At 54.6% G+C, this 19,162-nt stretch overlaps 2 protein-coding genes across 12 annotated transcripts in view; both read right to left on the reverse strand.

Annotated features, from left to right (window-relative positions):
• The window catches only part of PIK3R6 (phosphoinositide-3-kinase regulatory subunit 6), a 54,412-nt gene extending 50,705 nt beyond the window's left edge, over nucleotides 1-3,707 (reverse strand). For 2 of the 7 annotated variants that reach the window (XM_032498773.1, XM_032498772.1), the window contains exons 1-2: nucleotides 3,396-3,703; nucleotides 274-406 (exon numbers count right to left, since the gene is read on the reverse strand). The gene's annotated coding sequence lies outside the window, so the exon portion shown is untranslated. Of the gene's footprint in view, nucleotides 1-273; nucleotides 444-3,395 lie in introns of those variants that run through there. The other 5 variants (XM_032498770.1, XM_032498768.1, XM_032498774.1 and 2 more) reach the window with 5 other exon arrangements.
• Nucleotides 3,708-8,108: 4,401 nt separating this feature from the next.
• Nucleotides 8,109-19,162, reverse strand: part of PIK3R5 (phosphoinositide-3-kinase regulatory subunit 5) — a 61,760-nt gene continuing 50,706 nt past the window's right edge. For 2 of the 5 annotated variants that reach the window (XM_032498777.1, XM_032498778.1), the window contains exons 7-19: nucleotides 17,402-17,576; nucleotides 16,716-16,869; nucleotides 15,940-16,023; nucleotides 15,031-15,763; nucleotides 14,766-14,928; nucleotides 14,317-14,442; nucleotides 13,719-13,847; nucleotides 13,505-13,598; nucleotides 13,187-13,263; nucleotides 10,769-10,862; nucleotides 10,592-10,674; nucleotides 9,943-10,055; nucleotides 8,109-9,830 (exon numbers count right to left, since the gene is read on the reverse strand). In XM_032498777.1, coding sequence (XP_032354668.1) covers nucleotides 9,680-9,830; nucleotides 9,943-10,055; nucleotides 10,592-10,674; nucleotides 10,769-10,862; nucleotides 13,187-13,263; nucleotides 13,505-13,598; nucleotides 13,719-13,847; nucleotides 14,317-14,442; nucleotides 14,766-14,928; nucleotides 15,031-15,763; nucleotides 15,940-16,023; nucleotides 16,716-16,869; nucleotides 17,402-17,576 — 2,176 coding nt within the window. In that variant the 3' untranslated portion in view covers nucleotides 8,109-9,679. The remainder of the gene's footprint in view (nucleotides 9,831-9,942; nucleotides 10,056-10,591; nucleotides 10,675-10,768; nucleotides 10,863-13,186; nucleotides 13,264-13,504; nucleotides 13,599-13,718; nucleotides 13,848-14,316; nucleotides 14,443-14,765; nucleotides 14,929-15,030; nucleotides 15,764-15,939; nucleotides 16,024-16,715; nucleotides 16,870-17,401; nucleotides 17,577-19,162) is intronic. The other 3 variants (XM_032498780.1, XM_032498781.1, XM_032498779.1) reach the window with 3 other exon arrangements.

Below are 19,162 nucleotides of genomic sequence, written 5' to 3' on the forward strand. Positions count from 1 at the left end.
ATTGGCATTTACAGGATCCCGAGAAGAAAGGAGAGGTCTTTGCACAGGGTCCTGTGTCCTTTCTTCTTGTGAAAATGGGTTGAATAATCTAAACTTGCAGAGTGGTCCTAGTAGCCACCACATCTGGGCGACCCTTCTCAGAAAGGATGGGTGTGTGTTCATAAGAACCAGGGGTGTCTCAGCCCCTCGCGGGCTCGCCTTCCAGCATCCTTCCTCCCAGAAGCTGCCTCTCCCAGCTCCCTCCCTGCAGACCCCACCCCAGCAGGTACCTACCTTGGCTCAGCTGCAGCTCAGCTCCCCACGTCCTTCTAGCAATCGGCTCCCTGCACTCCTGCCCAGGGAGGCGCCAGCCCCAGATAATCCGGTGTCTTGGAGGAGCCCTGACGGGTGTATGCAGCCTGCAGCTCTGCAGAGAAAAGCCCAGTGTTGCACAGGCCTGGCTCTGTCCCCTCCCCTTCCTTCCCCTTCCCCATGACCCTCAAAGCTCCTCCCAGAACACATCCTGCTGTGAGGTTGATTTCTAGAGAAGCATCTGTGGTCAGCCACGCTCACTGGAGGTTCTTTATTCTGATCGGGTGGGAGGTGGCACCTCCACTGCGACCCCCTCTGGTGTTGATGCTGCAGGAAGCCCTGACCTCCTTCCCAACCACCCTTGACCCCGACACTGACATTGGGATGGCCCACAGGCTCCCCCAACGCAACATGTACAAACCCAGCTCCTCATACCCTCAAACCCACTTCTCTGCTCCTCATTTCAGAATCAGAAACCCGGGTGTCACCCTTTACACCTCCCTCTCCCTCACCTGTTACACCTAAATGGCAACAAGTCCTGTTACTGTTTCATGGATCGTCCCTCTTTTTTTCTATCCCCAGGGCTGTCAGGAGCCACCGCTGTCTTTCTTCTAAATTACTGCAACTGTCCAACGTCTCCCTGCCTCGGCCGCACAGCCAAAGGTCTCTTTCTGATAGTGAAACACAATCTGATCACATTACACTCTTCTTACAACCTTCAATAGCTCCCTATTACCTTCAAGACAAGGGCCAATCTCCTTAGCATGACTTGCAAGGCCCTTCTCCATCTGGTTCTTCCTTAATCCCCAAACTCAGGCTTTATCCCCTCACTTGGATGCCTCCCAGAAGTCTTGAAGACTGCACTTCCTTAATGATCCAGGCTGTCGCTCAGCTCCAGGCCTTCACATGTGTGGTGGGATCGCTTCCCAACCTTCCTCCCTGCTCACCCTAGTCAGTCCCAAAGAGGGAAAAACAGGTCAAGGAGGCCAGAGGAAAAGTGGAGCGCCGTGAAAGCGGTGGGGGGGGGGTGTTGGGGGCAGCATCAAGGACATGACGGTCAACGGTGTCCAAGACGGCAGAGAGAACACAGACGGAGAACGCAAAAAAGCATCTGCTGACCTTGAGGACTAGGGGAGGCTGGTGCCAGGGAGCGGATCACCTCCAAGGTGCCACAGTTGCTAGTTTGTCACATTCTTCCTTTTTCTCACATTTTGAAGCCAAGCAATACTTGGGGGAACCACTAACACATTTCTAGACCTTTGAAGAACTCACAGACTCCATGCCGTCATCTGATTTGGCCTAATGGGTAAACGACCCTGGAGAGAGGGGGATTGCTGACAGCACAAAAGCCTGGATTCAGCTGCACCTGAAGCCCTGATGCTAGATCTACTCTTAACTGTTGAACCATGTGATCCAGTAAACGCGCCCTCTTCCCTTTTTGATTAAGACTGTTTGCATTGGGTTTCCGACACTTGGGCTTCTCCTTTGCAACGAAAGGAGAAGTCAGTGACCTTTCTCTGAAAGGGCTGAGTGGGTCTGCTGCATCCTTCACTTTGAAGAAGAGGCCATTTGAAGAAAGAAAAAAGTCCAGAAATTTAAATCATTTGCTCTGTGGTTCAGCTTTTCTCCCATATCTGCTTCTTTTCTGTCCCACTCCTGTGACTGGACTCGCATTTTCTCCTGCCTCTTTGTAGCTGAGTTCTTCGGTCACATGCCTGCCTCATCTCTCTGCTCTCCCCCAGCCAGTTCTGGGAAAGCAGAGGCTAGGTCTGATTCATTATTCTAGCCATCACAGGATAAGAGAATGTTAAGAGAAGGTTTGGCTCATTCAATAAAACAAATGGCTGGCCGGATGAATGAATGAATGAATGAGGGAATGAATGAATGAAATGAGTAAGTCCAGGACAGGATAAAGGACCAAGACCTCAGCGCCTGCAGGTTCAGGGCTCAGCCCGCAGTGTGGCCATCGAGGGCGCTCCCCCTCCTTATCAGCTTTGGCCTAACTGAATCGGAAATCACGAGTTGATATCAGCCTCTTCTGGCCACATTGGTCCTCTTATCATCAGCTGCTCTCTCTGCAACCACTTTGGGTGTGGCAGCCATGGAAGGGGCTGCTTGGTGGCCGTGGACAGCCCCAGAGCTGTCCCTGCAAGGAGGAGCTGAGGAGCTGGTAGCCAGCCAGGAAAAGAGAGTGGAGAGGAGGCAGGGAGAGGAAGGACCGAGGCCCCCACATCTGCTCCCAGAACACCACCCTTATCATCATCAAGGCGGTGGCACTGCCCCTCTGATCCCAGTGATGCCTCTTCCCTCCAGATGCTCTTCTTAGGGTTTGGTTAATCTGGGTTCTCCAGGCTGTGTTGTTGCCAAGTTTCCCATGTGCAACCAGTCTCCCAGGAGCAGCTCTTTTCCCCAGCAAGACTACATGATGCGTCAGCATCAGAAGAAAGTCAGGGTCCCCCTCCTATTCCTCGTCGGTAACCCAAGGGATTGGACAGTGTGTCTGCAAAGCCCTCACTGGCTTTCTCCAGCTTTCCCCCAGACAGTCCTGGTTCCGGCCTCAGAGACCTGCAGCTACAGTTTTGCTCAGAGAAGGGCCCTGGTCCCCGTGATGAGAGGCCCCTTTCCTTGGGGGTTAGGGGTGGGGAGCAGGGAGGGGGTGGGGTGGGGTAGGGCTGCTCCCCTCCCCTCCCTCCCACTTCCCTCTCTCCAGAGGTCTCAGGGGACCCCTGGGGCCAGCTCTTGGGCCTGAGCGACATTCATTCACTGAGGGCTTCCTTTCTGACTCCCCTGCCAACCCTCTCCACTCCTCCTCCACCCCCTTCCACGTCTCCACCCCACCTCCCCTGCCATTCCCAGGGAGTGTGAGGAGGGCAGAGCTCCTCCAGAATTCCATTATAACGAAGCCATCCCTCTCAGATCTGTGTGAACTCTACGCTTCTGGGCCTCAGTTCCCCCACAGCTCACATGAGGGGGACGAGGAGCAGCACAGCTTAGTGGTTAGAGTCCCGGCTTCCCATTGTCTCTGTCTCTGTGACCTTGGGCAAGTTCCTTAGCCTCTCTGTCTCAGTTTCCCCATCTGTAAAATGAGACACAACAGTACCTACCTGATGGTGAGACAGGCTGGGACCTGCAATCTGGGGCCCTTTACTGCAGTGCTTGTACCAGGACAAATGCCTCCTTGAGCAACAGAATACAAAGAAACTGTAAGGGACTAAAAATAATTGGACATATGCACAGCTGGGGCAAATTACGAACGAAATACAAAAAGGCCAAAACCCAACTGCCACTTCTGAGGTGCGAGGAGCAAAAGCAGGGTACTGGGCATGATCCCCGCACACAGCACCACCAAGGGGGTGGGCCGACCACCAGAGCCACCCCTCTGGCCCAACCCACCAATCCGCCCCTATCCTCACCACATTTAAGGGACCAGCTGGCCCCTGCACGAGTCCCAGTAAAGCCTTGCCTGAATTCCTCGACTGGCCCCTTACCAATTTCTATTGATTAAAGAATCCAGGAACCCTGGTCGGTAACAATGGGGCTGTTTGGAGGCATCAGTGAGATGACTTGCGTGTGCAAAGTGCATGAGCAGTGCTGGGCCCGGGCACCGTACGTGTTTGCTAATATCTCGGTTTTGCGTTTGCGGCTGCCTTATTCAGTGTCACCTTATTCACTGTCCGGCTGCAGTGACACCGGGGCTCAGCCTTCCAGCTCTCAATTTCTGAGATTCCCTAAGTGAACCCTGTTTCTTCCCACTCAGCCTGTGCAAAGAAGGGCACACACATGTGGCTGCTGGGACCACAGTTGCCTCCCCAGGGACCCCACACTCAGAATTGCCAGGTTTTATGGACTGCATGTCTGTGTCCTCCCCAACTTCATATGCTGAACTCCCAATGTGACGGTATTAGGAAGTGGGACCTCTGGGAGGTGATCAGGTTTAGATGAAGCCATGAGGGTGGAGCCCCCATAATGGGATTAGTGTCCTTATAAGAAGAGGAAGAGAGACCAGAGCTTCCTCTCTCCACCTTGTGAAGACACAGTGGGAAGATGGCCATCTGCAACCCAGGAAGAGAGCTCTCACCAGACACTGTGTCTGTCAGCACCTTGACCCCGGACTTGCCAGCCTCCAGAATTATAAGAAATAAATGTCTTGTTTAAACCACCCACTCAATGGCATTTTGTTACAGCAGCCCAAGCAGACCAAGATCCTGGGGGCTGTGGTCGGATCCAGGACACAGATCCACCTGCTGCATGAGACAGAGAGAAACAAAGTGACCAAGTGGGGACAGCCTGCCACCTGATTGTCTTTGCCCCAGAGGGATGGAGAGGACACCCTTTCCCATGAGAGCCAGCTTCCTGTACTCTGATTGTACTGGAAGGGTTGGAGAAGTAAATGGAGGGATTTTGAGATTTGGGTAAAGGAGGGAGTAGCTTTTCCCCAAGAAAACTGAGAAGCCCTCCTCCCAGGGCAGCAGCTAGCATCCCAGTGCTGGAGGGTGTGGTGGGCGTGGCAGTGGAGGAAGGGCAGTCTGAAGCCCCAGGCAGGCACCAAGCAGACTGGGTCCACACACTTCTCCCATGTGAGTGAAGCTATAGGGGCTGGGAACCTCTCTGACGCCTCTTCTTCGAGCAGACTGGGCGAGGAGAGGGGCGCTCTAGTGTTCCCTGCCCCAGGGGTTGTGGGAGAGCCGTCTCTCTGGTGGAGGCATGACCTGGATGGCAGGGACCACATGAAGAGGTCTGAGGATGTTAACAGACCAAGCGCCAAGCTGTCAGAGGAAAACCAGCTGATAAATTGGACTTCATTAAAATTAAGACCATCTACTCTGCAAAAGTCATAGTTAAGATTATGAAAACACAAGCCACACATGGGAGAAAATATTTGCAAAACACATATCTGATAAAGGACTGGTATCCAAAATGTACCAAAAACTCTTAAAATTCAACAATAAGAAAACAAACAACCCAATTAGAACGTGGGCAAAAGATCTGAACAGACACCTTACCAAAGAAAATATACATATGGCAAATAAACACAGGAAAAGATGCTCAACATCATAGTCTTTAGGGAATTACAAATTAAAACAATAATGAGATATCACTACACACCCTTTAGAATGGATAAAAGTCCAAAAACACTGACACCACCAAATGCTAATAAGGATATGGAGCTACAGGAACTCTCATTCATTGCTGGTGAGAATGAAAAAGGGCACAGCCACTTTGGAAGACAGCTGTGCATTAAAAAACAAAACAGAAACAGCTAAATATACCTGTACCATATGATCGAGCAGTTGTGGTCCTGGGTATTTGCCCAAATGAGTTGAAAACATATGGATGTCCAAACAAAACCCAGCACATGAATGTTTAGGGCAGCTTTATTCATAACTGCCAAAAATTGGCATCAAACAAGACGTCCTTCAGTAGGTGAATAAACAAACAAACTGTGGTACATCAATAAAATGAAGTATCATTCAGCAACAAAAAGAAATGAGCTATGAAGTCATGACACAGAAGAATCTTCAATGCATATCGCTAAGTGGAAGAAGCCAACTAGAAAAGCTACATACTGTATGGTTCCAACTATATGATTTTCTGGAAAATGTGTTAACTATGGAGACAGTAAAAAATGGTTGCCAGTCTAGTTAAGAAAATAATGGTTTCAATTTCTTTAATATATGTTAACCTGTTTGGGATATCCATCTCTTCTGTCAGATTGGCAAACTGTATTTTTGAGAAATCTCCATTTTATCCAAATTGCCAAAGTGTACTGGCGAATCTGTAATATCCATTTCTTAGCTTTTTGGTGTGCAGGATCTGTAGAAATGTCCTCTTTTTCGTTCATGATATTGATGATTTGTTCTGTCATCAGTCTTGCTAGGGGTTTATCAACTAGTATGTTGGTTTTCTAATTTATAGAGTTCTGCTATTACACTTATTTCCTTCCTTTGACTGTCTTTAGGATTGATCAACTATTCTTTCCCTAGCTTTTAATGTAAATAACTGGTTTTTAGCTTTTGCTTTAAGATATGCTTTTTTTTTTATGGCAATACATTTCCTCCTAAGCATCGCTTTAGCATCCCATTAGTTTCAATAACATATATTCATTATTAATCAGTTCAATGTATTTTCAAGTTTCCACTTTTCTTTCTTTTTTGAGCCCTGGATTATTTAAAGATACAGTACCTAATTTCCAAGCAGTTAGAATTTTCTAGTAATATCCTCCTTATTGATAGTTTAATTTCATTGTAGTCAGGGAATATACTGTTTGATTTCAATCATTTGTTAATTGAAGTGTCCAGATTCTCTACATCTCTACTGAATTTTTTTATTGAAGTATAGTCGATTTACAATATTGTGTTAATTTCTGGTGTACAGCATAGAGATTCATGTGTCCATACATATATATTTCTTCTCATATTCTTTTTCATTATAAGTTATTACAAGGTATTGAATATAGTTCTCTATGCTATACAGTAGGACCCTTTTGTTTTCTACTGTTTTTTTTATTAATAGACTTTATTTTTTAGAGCAGTTTTAGGTTCACTCTATAGATTTTTTTAAATCTATTTGTTCTATCAGCTACTGAGAGATGTGTGTTAAAGTCCTTCACCAGACTAGGTTGTGGAGATGTTAATTATCAATTTTTGCTTTATAAATTTATGTTATTGGGTGCATACAGATTTATGCTTCTATCTTTTTGTTGGATTGACTCTTTGATTTTTATAAAATGTCCCTTTATCTTCTGTAATGCTTCTTGCATTAAAATCTTTGTCTGATATTAGTGTAACACCATCAGCTTTTTGAGACAGGTTTGCATGATGTTATGCTTTCCATTCTTTTGCCTTCAGCCTTTCTGTGTTCTTATATTTAAAGTGTCTCTTGTGAGCAGTGTATAATCTTTTAAAAATCACTGGACAATTCCAGGTATAGAATCCTAGGTAGATAGTTTTTTTTCCCCCAGCCCTTTGAAGATGTCATTTCAGTCTTCTGACTTCCATTGTTTTTGTTGAGAAGGAAGCTTTCAGTTTAGTTGTTGATCCTTTGAAAATAAAATGTACATTTTTCCTCTGGCTGTCTTTAAGATTTTCTTGTTACCTTTACCCCCAGATCTTTGACAATAAGGTGTGTGTGTGTGCGTGTGTGTGCGTGTGTTTAAACTAAACTCCAGACTTTATTGGGATTTCACCAGTTTTTCTATAAAGACTCTCTTTCTGTTTCAGGATCCCACACTATACTTAATTTTCAAGTTTCCTGGTCTCCTTTGGTCTGTGGATTTTTCAGTCCTTCCTTGTTTTTCACGAAACTGGCTGCCTAGAGGAGTACTGGTCAGATTACCCTGTACTATGTCCCATAATCTGGGTTTGTCCAGTATTTTCCTCATGATTAGTCCTGGGTTATGGGGTTCTGGGAAGAATATCAGAGGTGATATGCTCTCCTCATGCAATTTTGTTTCCATCCTGTGTGGGATTTCCTGAGTTAACTGATTCTACGGGTTGATGTCCATCAATTTTGGCCAATTGAATATTGGCAGAAGAGATCCAGTGCCAATTCCAGGCCCTGGCCCTAGGAGGTCTCTGCTTATCCATCTTGTGCTAACATGCTGGCCCAAGGTGCCTGAAGGACCCACAGACAAGACCTGAATCCAACCTGCAGCTTGGAGTCAAGCCACTGACCCCCACCTAGACCAAGTGATGTCCTGTAGATGTACAAGCAAGAACAAATGACCGTAGTTTTAGTCCATATGTGAACTATCCAGCCAGCAGCTCATTGTCATGCAGCAAAATAACTGTAGATTAAAAACTTCAAGACGAATCAAGTTTCATTTGACAATAACATTAAGTTCCATTTTTTTTATTCTCAACATCTGTTGGTCATGTAGTAGGACAACCTGCTCACATGAAACAAAAAATATCGAAGGGATATTGCCAACTGTTCTCTGCGGCCAGGAGCAAGTACAGGTAGCCGGGACAGGGTCGGAGCCGGACTGTCCACTTCTCTCAAGTGATGAGCACACTGGGGTGGGGTTTATGGGCTCCTATGAGCCCAGAACCTTTGGAGCAGATGAAGCAGGAGCAGGAGCAGGGGCAGGAGGGGAAGGAGGGGCTCTGTGCAGGATACAACTGTCTGCTTCCACAGTTACTTTCTCCATGTCTATCAGTCCAAATCCCGGCCCCAAGCCCTGCCCTCCACCCTACCACCCTAGCCCATATTTTTGCTTCCAGCTTCTCAAACCACTGCAACTTGGCAGTTTAACATTTTTGGCTCTGATGTTCTATCACCCATTTTCCTCCAATCGGGCACTAAGCTCCTCAAGGTCAGCACTCCATCCTCCACTCCTCTGGGAACTCGCCCAGGCGCGATGGTGCCTGTGAACCTTTGGGCTGGAAGATTTCGCATGGGATGGGCAGCCCAAGGAGTGAGATGGCAATGAAAGGCACAGGGGCCAAGGAGGGAATAAAGAGCAACCCAGAGCGGTGAGAGCATCCCCACCCCCTAGACAGCGCTTAGAGGGCGAGGCCACTAAGCTTTACTGAGCACCTGCTTGGCAGACCATTTCGTCTCAACCCTTTAAGGAGGCCTTACGTACCTCCATCTTAGTGCTCAGGAGAGGGAGGCTCACAGAAGCTAATTCACTTCCTTCTGGTCACTTAGCTGGAAGGTAACTGAGCTGCCACTGAATCTAAGCTTGTCCTGTCTCCCAAGGATCTCGATCCAGAAAGAGGCTTCAGAGAGAATCCGTTCCAAGTCCTGACTGCAGACAGGTCAAGTGTTAGTGCTGTTTGTCAGAAGACCCAGGGAACTTGAGAGAGAGAAAGTGTGTGTGTGTGTGTGAGTGTGTGTGTGTGTGTGTGTGTGTGTGTGTGTGTGACAGAGAGGGACTGGGGGGGGGGGACAGCACTGTCAGAAAAGTCACATCCACATTTCTGCCACCTGAACCCCTGAGTAGGGGGGACTGAACTCCAGACACAAAGGTTTCTCCAAGTCTGATGAAGTAAGGGGCAGGCCTGGCCAAGGGTTGGGAGAGGACGCCTAGATCACACCCCAGAGCACTAGAGCCTCAGATCTTTCTTCTAGAAAGGAGCCTAGACCACACTAGAGGCCAGGGTCTTTGGAGGTCAGCTCACCCGGCCCTCTCCTTTCTGCTGTGAGGAACCTGAGGGGCTGTGTGGCCAGGCCCTTCTCCCTAATGCCCAGTTTCTTCCCCAAACAGAGCCCTGAGGCCCCATCGACCCTCTGCCCCCTGCCCTCTGCAGGGCCCACAGCAGGACCCTGGCCCAGCACAGGGCTGCTCAGTTCTCCACAGGGAGTGAGGCCCTCACTGTCCCTGGGGAAGGGGGCTCGGGGGAGGCTGCCCCCAGGCTTCCTGTCCAGGCTGGTGCCAGCTGCGCTAGGGCAGAGCTCCACTGAAAGTCATGATGGGCAGGCAGAGGAGGGAGCAGAGGTCGGGTGCTGTCTGGGCCAGCGGCGGGTAAGAGGGCCTCTGGGGTGGGGGGCGGGGGCCGCTCTTCTCCGGCTTGTAGCAGGGGGAGACCTCACACCTGTGGGGCAGGGCAGGCGTCAGGGCAGGCCTCCAGTCCCTCCAGCCCCTTCCAGGACTCCGAATGGGGGGTAGGGCAGAAACAGACCCCTCTCCTGGGACCACCTTCCTACCTGACCACACTCTGCAGGATTTTCCTCTCATCCTGGTCCAGACACACAGCAAAAGGGCAGCTGTTCGAGCCGATAATCTGCACCTTGTCCACCTTGATCTGCGATGTGCTGATCTGGACAGAAAGCCCAGGTCAGCCCCGGAGCCCGGGCCCCAGAGCTGCCAGCCCTCAACAGCTTCCTCCCTGGGAATCGCCCAACTGGGCCCCAGGGGTGGGGTTGGGAGTTTGGCTGGCAGCTCTCCAGGGCCCCCTCCTCTCCAGCCTCTGTCCTTTCTTGAGTCTAGAAGGAGCAAGTGTCCTGGGAGGAGAACCTGCATGGCCCACTGCCGTCACCGTGACAGCCCCGGGGTCCCCGACACCGAGCCTGCTTTGCCTCGGACTTGGGGGGAGGGGGTCACCTGGCACCCACCATGGAACCTTTCTGCAGGTACCAGGGCAGCCCCTCCTCCCTGACCCCCACGGCACTCTGCGTGTGTGCTCACCCCAACCATGTCCCTCACTGGCCTCGCCTCCCACTCACGTGTCCCACGTAGCCCTTGGACACGCCCTGTTACACACACACACACGCGCGCGCACACACACACACACACGCAGGCACACACCCGGTAAGTCTCCCAGGCAGGTGGCGGGAAGGAGACAGAAGCCCTTACCTGGTTGAAGCCCTTCTTGGATTTGGGGTTCTGCCTTTTCACCACTTCTGTCAGGTTTAGCGTTAGGGCCTCCATGCTGGAGTCTGGAGGGCAGGGGCCACGCAGGCCAGGCTCAGAACCACTCCCTGCCCCCGCCCCCCCACTCCCCTCAACCCCGCATCTAGCCGCCCCCCTCACCTAGGTCCTCCTGCTTCCGGCAGGCCTTGCTGAGGTTCACAGAGGTACAGACCTTCTCCATGTTACTCCAGCGACTCCGTCCACTGATGGCCCCCTGGAAAAGCAGGAAAGCCAGACCCTCTCAGCCACAGGCCCCCGATGCCTGCTGCCTTCTCTCCAAAGAGGAGGCTCCAGACCCGCCAGTGACGGGGAGCTGCCTGCAGTCCCAGGAAGTCCTCTCTCGTTCACGTAGTCTGCCATCCTCTCCACTGAGAGCCCCTGGACCCCCATGTAGACCTTGCTGACTCCAGGGAAGAGTGCCAGGTCACTGGCTTGGTGCACGGTCAGCCTTGTGACCGGGTCATGGGGTGCGAGAGCTGAGAGCATCTTGGTGGGGGTGTGGTTGGAGGATCTTCTGAGCCCGGAGTGAGGAACAGACAGGCCCACAGGCACAGGGTCCCAGGCACAGCCAGACCAGAACTCCCTCTTTGGGTCCCTGTCTGAACGTCTCTTTCATAGGGACCCCATGCTGCCAAACCCAGGAGCATCTCTCAGGCCCCAGCTCTCTTGATCTCACAGGAGAATTTCATTCTGTTCACTCCTCTCCTCTCCCGGGCTTCCGTGGCGGCTCGCTCCTGGTTAGCCCACCACCAACCTCTGTCCTCTGCTTTGTGCAGTCACCCTCCTCTGCACCCCCATCACATGACGCAGGTCTCAGGACCTGCCCCGGGTCCTCCGTTCTCTCATTCCTGCTTTCCCTATTACGGAACCTCAGCCAGGGCCCTTTTCCCGTGACTGCCTACACACCCATCTTCACAGTTCACCTCCGAGCTCAGGCTTGTCCTCCAACTTTTCTGATTTCTCCTTCTCTTTCAAGGGCACCTCAAACCCACCATGTCCTACACTCATGATTTTCCCACACCAGACCTGGGCTTCGAAAGCAGAAAATGGTACTGCCGGTCGTAGAAGACTGAAATCCAGGAGTTGGGGGCCTTGCCTTTCTAATCCACTCCTAAGCTCTGCTGCTCCTGCAGTTCACATCTGGCTCCCGCTCCTTCTGCCTCCCACAGCGCCAGCCCCCGTGCAGGCTGTCTTCCCAGACCACCACAGGAACCTCCGGCTGGGCTTCCCCCATACCCACCTGGGGACCCCTCCGATATTCTCCACTCAGCTGCCACAGGGAGCTTCCAAACATCAGCTCTGATCATGTGGTACCCATCCCCAGCCCCACCCCAAACTGGAGCCCCTTTATAAGGTATACATTGCTCTTAGGACAAGGATAAAATTGTCACTGAAATTTGCCTTTGGAATTCTGGCCTTCCTAATTTCTTCATCCTTACTTGATCATCTTGTCTGAACTCACTCTCTGCTCCAGCCCCTTTGGCCCTCCTTCAGTGTCCTTTGACCATCATGTTCTCTCTCACCGCAGGGCCTTTGCACATGCTTGTTTCCTCTGCCTGGAGAGCGAGTCTCTCTCTTTTCTTACCTAACCAACTCCTGGTTTTCTTTCTAACATAGACTCAACGGCCCTCAAGGAAGCCGTGTCTAAATTTCCTAAGTGGGCTGGATAATCTCCTTAAGGATTCTCACAGAACCACTGGCCTCTCCTTCATCTGTCTGTCACAGTGGTAATCACAGACACTGTGGAGTCATCTAACCCCTCTGGACGGTAAGCGCTTTGCTCACTCCTGTGAATACTCCTATGCTGTGAACAACGTCCAGGACAACGCAGGTGTTTAACGAATGCCTGGCACATGGCACCCAGTGAGTGTCAGCCCCCGCCCACCTCCTTGGCCACCACACGGAAAGTAGCCCCCCATCACTATCCCATCAGCCCTTTTATTGCCTCCTCAGCCCTCACCACTCTTTGATATGACCTTGGGCATTTTTGGTTTCCTAGTTTATTGTCTGTCTCCCGGGCCTGGCTCCCACTGCTTACTGCCAGTCCCCCTTGCCCAGCACAGAACCTGGCAGGGGTAGGTGCTAAACAATCTTTCAAATTGCTGAAGGAAGGGAGAGAAGGAAGGAAAGAAGGCAGGAGGGCTCCCAATCTGGGGGGTAAGCGTGACATGGTTTGGACCCTGGGTATACTCGTGGGCACCCCACCCACCCAGCTGGACACAGCAGCCCTGCAGCCCCTGGCCTGTCCCTCCCTCTGCCCTACTCTCACCCCCAAGCCCTGTGGCCGGGCCTGAGCACTAACTGGAAGGGCTGAGCACATTCCAGTGGAGGGAGAACACAGCAAGAGGGTAGCTTGGGGGGCAGAGGCGGGGAGAAAGGTCCACTGCTTTCCCCGCTTTCTCTCAGCACCCAGGAGAGCCCAGGGAGCCTGCTGTGGCCTTCCAGCTTAAAGACAGGTCCAGGAACACACGGCGTTGGCTCTGGGGAGGAGGCACAGGGAGCAGATCCCAGGAGGAGCGGCCCCAGCCCCCGTCTTACCTTGCTGTAAATAATCTGTAGTGTTAGAGGGATGGCCTCCCGGTCACCATCGATGCCCAGCCGCTTGCTGCCAGGACCTGTGCCACACACAGACAGACCCTTTGCTCGTTCTCCCTTCCTGGGCCCCTCACAGACCCTGGGCTCTGCCTCCCCGTCCTCAGGACTCCCCTCCCCAGGGCCCCAGCTCCTGGCCCACCCCCCTCTAGCTCCGCCTCCAGGAGTCACTCCTCCTGGCTCCCTCTAGCCCCACCAGCCCAGGACACCCCGCTCCAGTGTGACACCCCCAGCCCCTCAGCCACCGGCTCAGGCAGCACCCACCTGAGGCCTTGATGGCGCGCGTGGCCGCTGAGTGACCCAGTTCCAGGGAATGGATGAAGATCTCCGTTGTCTTCTCCCCAGTGATGAAGGTCAACTGGAGGGGGCAGGAGTGTGGGCATCAGTGCAGGCCCCCCGAGGCCCCCCACCCCGCGCCCCCAGTGCAGGGCGGCGGGCAGGCCACGCGGGGAGCGGGCAGCGGCGGGGCGGGCCTCACCTCCGTCTGATAGACCTGCAGCAGCACCGGCCGGGCCGCAAAGCGGCAGTAGTAGAGCAGCATGTCCGCCAGGATGGGCAGCTGGGCTGGGGAGCCCTCCAGGGGCCGGGGCTCAGCCTTTAGAGACTGCTGGGGGTGGGGGTGGAGCCCGAGGCAGAGGGACAGGTGGACAGAGAATGAGAGAGGAAGAGATGAGAGAAGAACGACAGGCACACACACGCCGAGAGGAGAGAGGTCGGGGGCTGGGGAGATGGGAGCAGGGAACAGAATGGCCGGGGGAGGACCCACAGCCCAGCCTCCGTGCCCACCCTCACTGGCACGGGGACAAAGCTGGGAGCTGAGGAAGAGGGCTGAAGCCTGAGATGCCTGGGCCCCTCTGGGGCCCCTCCCTGTCAGTGCGGTGACCCAGCCCTCACCCCCGGAGCCCTGGGCTCAGCTCAGTCCTGCTTCCACACACTCTCCCTGCTCATTCCCAAGTGAGCCCGGGTCCTCCACCGGGGCCTCGAGCTGGATCCCCCAAACTCAGGCCTTCGAGGCAAGGCTGGGGCGCCTGCAGCCAGGGGGCCCCCTCCCCGCACATGGGGACGGGGCCACTCACCTGGCACAGGACCTCGGGGGGCAGGTGCATGAGGCCCAGCACGTTGCGCTCATACCAGGGGTCGAGCATGCCGAGGTAGTGGGAGATGTCGTTGGTGCTCTCCTCCCAGGGGGGTGCGCCTGGCTCCTGGGCGAGGGGCAAGGGTCAGTCCCAGCCACCTGGGGCGCCAGCCAGCCTGCCCCCAGGGCCCTGGGTGGTGCCTGCAGCCCCGCCCTGAGCTTCTCCCTGCCCTTGGAGAAGTCTGGCTACTCTCAGTCCATGGCACAGAGCAAAACAGCCCCCTCCCAAGTGCAGCGCAGGGACCACTCCCAGGAGCGAGGCCCAGGCAGGAGGAGGCACCGCCTAAACACGGGTGGTTGCTTTCAGTGACTTTCAACCAGCCCCCTTCAGGTAACTGAGACCCGCTCCTCGACTCCCCCACCCTGCTGGGCCCAGGGCTGGGGACGTACTGCAGGGCCGGGGTGCCTCGGGGAGTCTGTGGGGAGCGGGGAAGGGCTGGGGGAGGCTGGGCTGGTGCTGGTGCCGGGCCCGTGGGTCCGCTTCACGGGCACGTAGAAGAACTGAAGCTTGAAGAACCGGGTGAGGAGCGGACGATTGTTCTCCAGCCGCCTGCTAAGGAGAAGACAGTGAGAAGGGAGCCCCTTGGTCCCAGATTTCGCCGGCATCACCACCCTGCTGCCAGGGGCACAGTGATGCCCCCGTTTCGGCTCTCACCGCAGGTTGCTGTACGCCCGAGCCACCTTCCCCGAAATCCGATCGGAGCCAAAGACCACGACACGTAGTGTGGAAGCCTTGGGGTCCTCATCCCCACTCAGGAAGGGGCGGCGGCGCTGGTGGCGGGAGGCGGGGGCCAGGAGCCAGCTGGGCAGCTGGGGGCTGAGCTTGGGCTGGGGCAGGGAGCGGGAGCGCTGGGCCCTGGACGGGGGTGGCACCAGGCCATCCAGCGGGCTGCAGAGGCTGCCGGCCCGCCGCAGGGGCAAGGTGGTGTCCGAGCCGCCCTCCAGGCTCCGGGAGTCCCTCCGCAGGACCAGCTGGCTGGTGCTCTTGAACAGTTTATAGATCCTCGTGAACTTCTGCCCAGGCCTGCGGTGGCCCCGGCGCTCCCGGCTGCCAGGCCTTTTGGGTCGCTCGAAGGTGCTCTCCTCGCTGTCCTCCACGTAGCCACTGTCCATGCCGTCCGAGAGGCCCGAGACAAAGGAGGTCAGCAGCTGGCGGGAGAGGGTGGGTCCTGAGGTCTGGGACGAGGCGAGGGACAGGGTGGAGTCGCGGGAGGCAGCCGAGCTGGTGGAGAGCAGTGAGTCCCTTTCGGCACAATGCCCGTCGGTTTCCAAGTCCTCCTCCTCCTCCTCCTCCTCGTCCTCCTCCTCGTCCTCATCCTCCTCATCATCCCCCAGGATTCCTGGCTGGATCAGCTCCTGTTCCTTCAGCAGGATTTCCTGCAGGATGTCTGCGGGGAAGCAAGAGGAGGCACCGTCTGGGGGTCTGGGCTCTTGAAGCCCCTCTTGTACACCCCTGGGGGTGCCGACAGGCCAGCCCAGGACTCAAAGCACTGCCCCCTGCTCTGCTTAGAGCCTGCCTGGAGTGGGGGCTGGCGAGGGGGTGGGCACCATGAGGGCTGCTTACCGAAGCTGTCCTGGTTCCAGCTGTAGGTGTAGCACCTGGCGACAGGGATGGGGATGGTGCGGAGACTGCCGGGCTTTGCAGGGTCTGGAGGAATGGGGGAGGAGGAGCAGAAGGTGAGGGCCAGTAGGGGCCTTGAGATTGGCCAGCCCAGGCCCCTCGTCCTGGAGGAGGGGCCAGAGTTGGGAGAGGACGGGCACAGGAGCACAGGACGTGCAGCCGGGTGGGCTGGGGCTGAGCTGGAAGCTGGGAGGCCCGGCCCGCAGACGGAGGGCAGCTTTCCAGCACACAGAGCAGATGCCCTGCCCTGTCCTAAGCTGCGTGAATGTGGCCAAGTCTCAGCCCCTGCGCCTTATTTTACAGGGTTCAGATGAAAGAACAATGGCAGGGGTCGCTTCTTCCAGAACAGATTTACTGAAAGGTTGCTTCCCAGGCCCCCTGGGACGAGGTGGGCCCAGTGACTAAGGTGGCTTAAAGGGGTACATGCACACATGCCACGAGCAGCATTTGCGTTATCTTCGTTGTGAAGATGAAGCCCCTGGCCCTCAGCACTCTCTCTTCCTCCTCCCGCAAGCTGCCCCAGTGGTGATGATGGTGGCCCAACGCCGACCCTGTGGACAGGAGTCCAGCCCTCAGGGACGGTGGAGCAACCAGGTGTCGGAGAATCTGAGTCCCTGAATGACTGTGTAGAACAGAACCACCAGGCCAGCCCGGCAGCTCTCTTGGGAAGCTGGAATGCACCAGGGGTAAACGGGCCCCCTTCATCCACAGAGCCTCACCTAAGACACCAGGGAAGCCGGCTTTTTCTCCCACTGCCTGCAGCTTGGTCCTGAGCCACTGCCGGGCCTCAGAGGCATCCCCGATGCCAGATGCCAGCTCCTGTGCCTCTGCGGTCTCCGTGAAGATGTCCTCGAGCTCTGCCAGGGTCTTGGACTGAAACCCCAAACCATGGCTTGGCTGCCTGACTTCTTGGTCAGTCCCTCCTCAGCCTCATCACCCACCTCTACCCACAGCTGACCAGGGAGCCAGGCCTCCTGCTCCACCCCTATTCTCTGGAAACAGAAAGGTCCAGAGCCAGAGCCCTGCAGAGTTGGGAGGGTCCTCTGTTCACCACTGTGCCCAGAGAGGGGAGGGGGCTGTCCAGGGCTACACAGCTGACCCGTCACAGAACTGGAACTGGATGCCTGGCCTTCCTGCTTCAGCCAGAAGCTCATTCCTCTCCACCCAGCCCATGCCGTGCCCTGAGGCTCTGTGTCCAGCCCCACTGTCCAGGGTGCCACCCAGCCAGGTTAGGACCCAGCACAACAGAAACCTTCTCAATGAGGCCAGCCCTCCAGTCCCCACCCCACCATGTCACTCATGGTGAGAGGCCTCAGAGGGGGAGCAGAGAGGGGACTCTGCCTTTCTGGAGAAGACTTCTCGGCTGGAAAGAGGCAGTGCTGAGCCCCGGGCCCCAGGCACATACCTGCAGCCTGCAGTGCAGACCTGGGAGGTCGCAGTGGGCCCCAAAGGTGGCCTGGAAGGCGTGCAGGAGGAGGGTGGTGTAGGTGCTGTGCGGCGAGTGCCTGGGCGAGCTCAGCTTGTCGGCCACGGCGAGGAACTCGGCCTGCACCTCCACCGGGTTCAGCAACAGCACGGTGCTGGGGACAAGAGGACCGGCTGTGGACACCGGGGGCAGGGGATGGCCACAGAGCCGGTGGCCCCGGCCTCCTCACAGCCCAGGTGGGGCCTGAGGCCAGGAGAGAGGCTGGGGCTTACGAGCCCCCAGTACCAAGGGGACAGCTTATGGTCAACTTCTTAGTAGTTTTCAGCTCTCGTTTTCAAAGACCTTTTAAAAATTGAACTTAATTTTCAAGAATAAATTTTACTTCAATTTTTATATAAAACATTTTTTTTTCCTACAGGACAGATGCAAGATTATGCAAAAAAGGATCATCCTTCAGGTGAGGTGACTTGAAGCTAGGTGGTCATTTTGGGGAGGGGGTGGCAACACAGCCCCATGCTGTCACGCGCGGTGCGGCCTGAAATCGCAGCCGGAGCCCTGCTCCTGAAGCCGGGGGTGGGGTGCGGGCAGCATGAGCCAGTAGGAAGGGCTTCTCTGACTCCTCTGCTCACAGGGGAGCCCCTCCTAACTTGCCAAAGTCATCACACAGGCCAGCATCGGGCCGGGGGCGTCCAGTCACCTCCGCCTCCCCTCCCCCGGACCCTTGGCTCTCTCCTGATGCCAGTGTTCCAATGTGCTCATCATGGAGAATTTCAAACATATCCAAATGCGAAAAGAATCGTGAACGCCGAGGCGTTGACCACTCAGTTAACAGTTAACACATGGCTGTTCTCACATCACCTACCCCAACCCGACCCCTGAGATGGCTTTTCTCGACGGCATTCCAGCCAGCTCGGTTACACCTGTAAGCGCCTTAGTATGAGCCGCTCACACCTGCTCTCGTGCCCTCAGAAAGCCGCGCTGCGTTTAAACCCAGTGCAAGGAAGCACCGGCCAGGTGGCCCTCTTGCCAGTGTCTGTGGATGGCCGTCCCAGAGCTGGCCCTGGCGTCAGGACTCAGGAGTGGGACCAGAATCTGTCAGAGTCCCCATGGTTTAGCAAGGAACTCATTTTGATCTCTCTACTTGTAAGAAAAAAGGAGCCAGCTCATGCAAGGGGTCCCTCACTGAGCCCCCCTCCCTCACCAACCAGTAGTCATTCCCTCAAGGGCATGCATTGAGCTCCACTGTGTACAGGGCCAGGCCAGCCACACCCATGCCCTCCCCACCTGCACACTTCCTCTGCACGCTTGTCCCCAAGTACAGATAATCAAAGTGAGACTGTCTCTCAGCTCTAAGCTCTTTCTGCAAACCTCTCTGTGCCTCAGTTCCTGGACCTTCCTCACAGGGTTAACACAAGGGCTGAATGATGCAGTGATGCTCACGACAGGGCCCAGGGCTCAGCAAGTGCCTAGAAGATATTTGTGACCACCTGCCCTCCACCTACCTCAGCACCCTGGTGCCATCCTACTTACTTACTTACTTACTTACTTACTTACTTACTTACTTACTAAACCAACATTAAGGGTTTTTTTTTTTTTTTAATGTTCTTTTTGTCTCTCTCAAAATCTGCCACTGGCTTTTTTGTTTGTTTTTACCAAGAAGGAACTCAACAAAAGCTTGCTCAGTGAATGTGCCCTGCATCACTGGGGCTGAGGCTGGGGAGGGGCTGAGGCGACTATAAC

The sequence above is a fragment of the Camelus ferus genome, chromosome 16 (genome assembly GCF_009834535.1).
Source record: "Camelus ferus isolate YT-003-E chromosome 16, BCGSAC_Cfer_1.0, whole genome shotgun sequence".
NCBI classification, from domain to species: Eukaryota; Metazoa; Chordata; class Mammalia; order Artiodactyla; family Camelidae; genus Camelus; species Camelus ferus.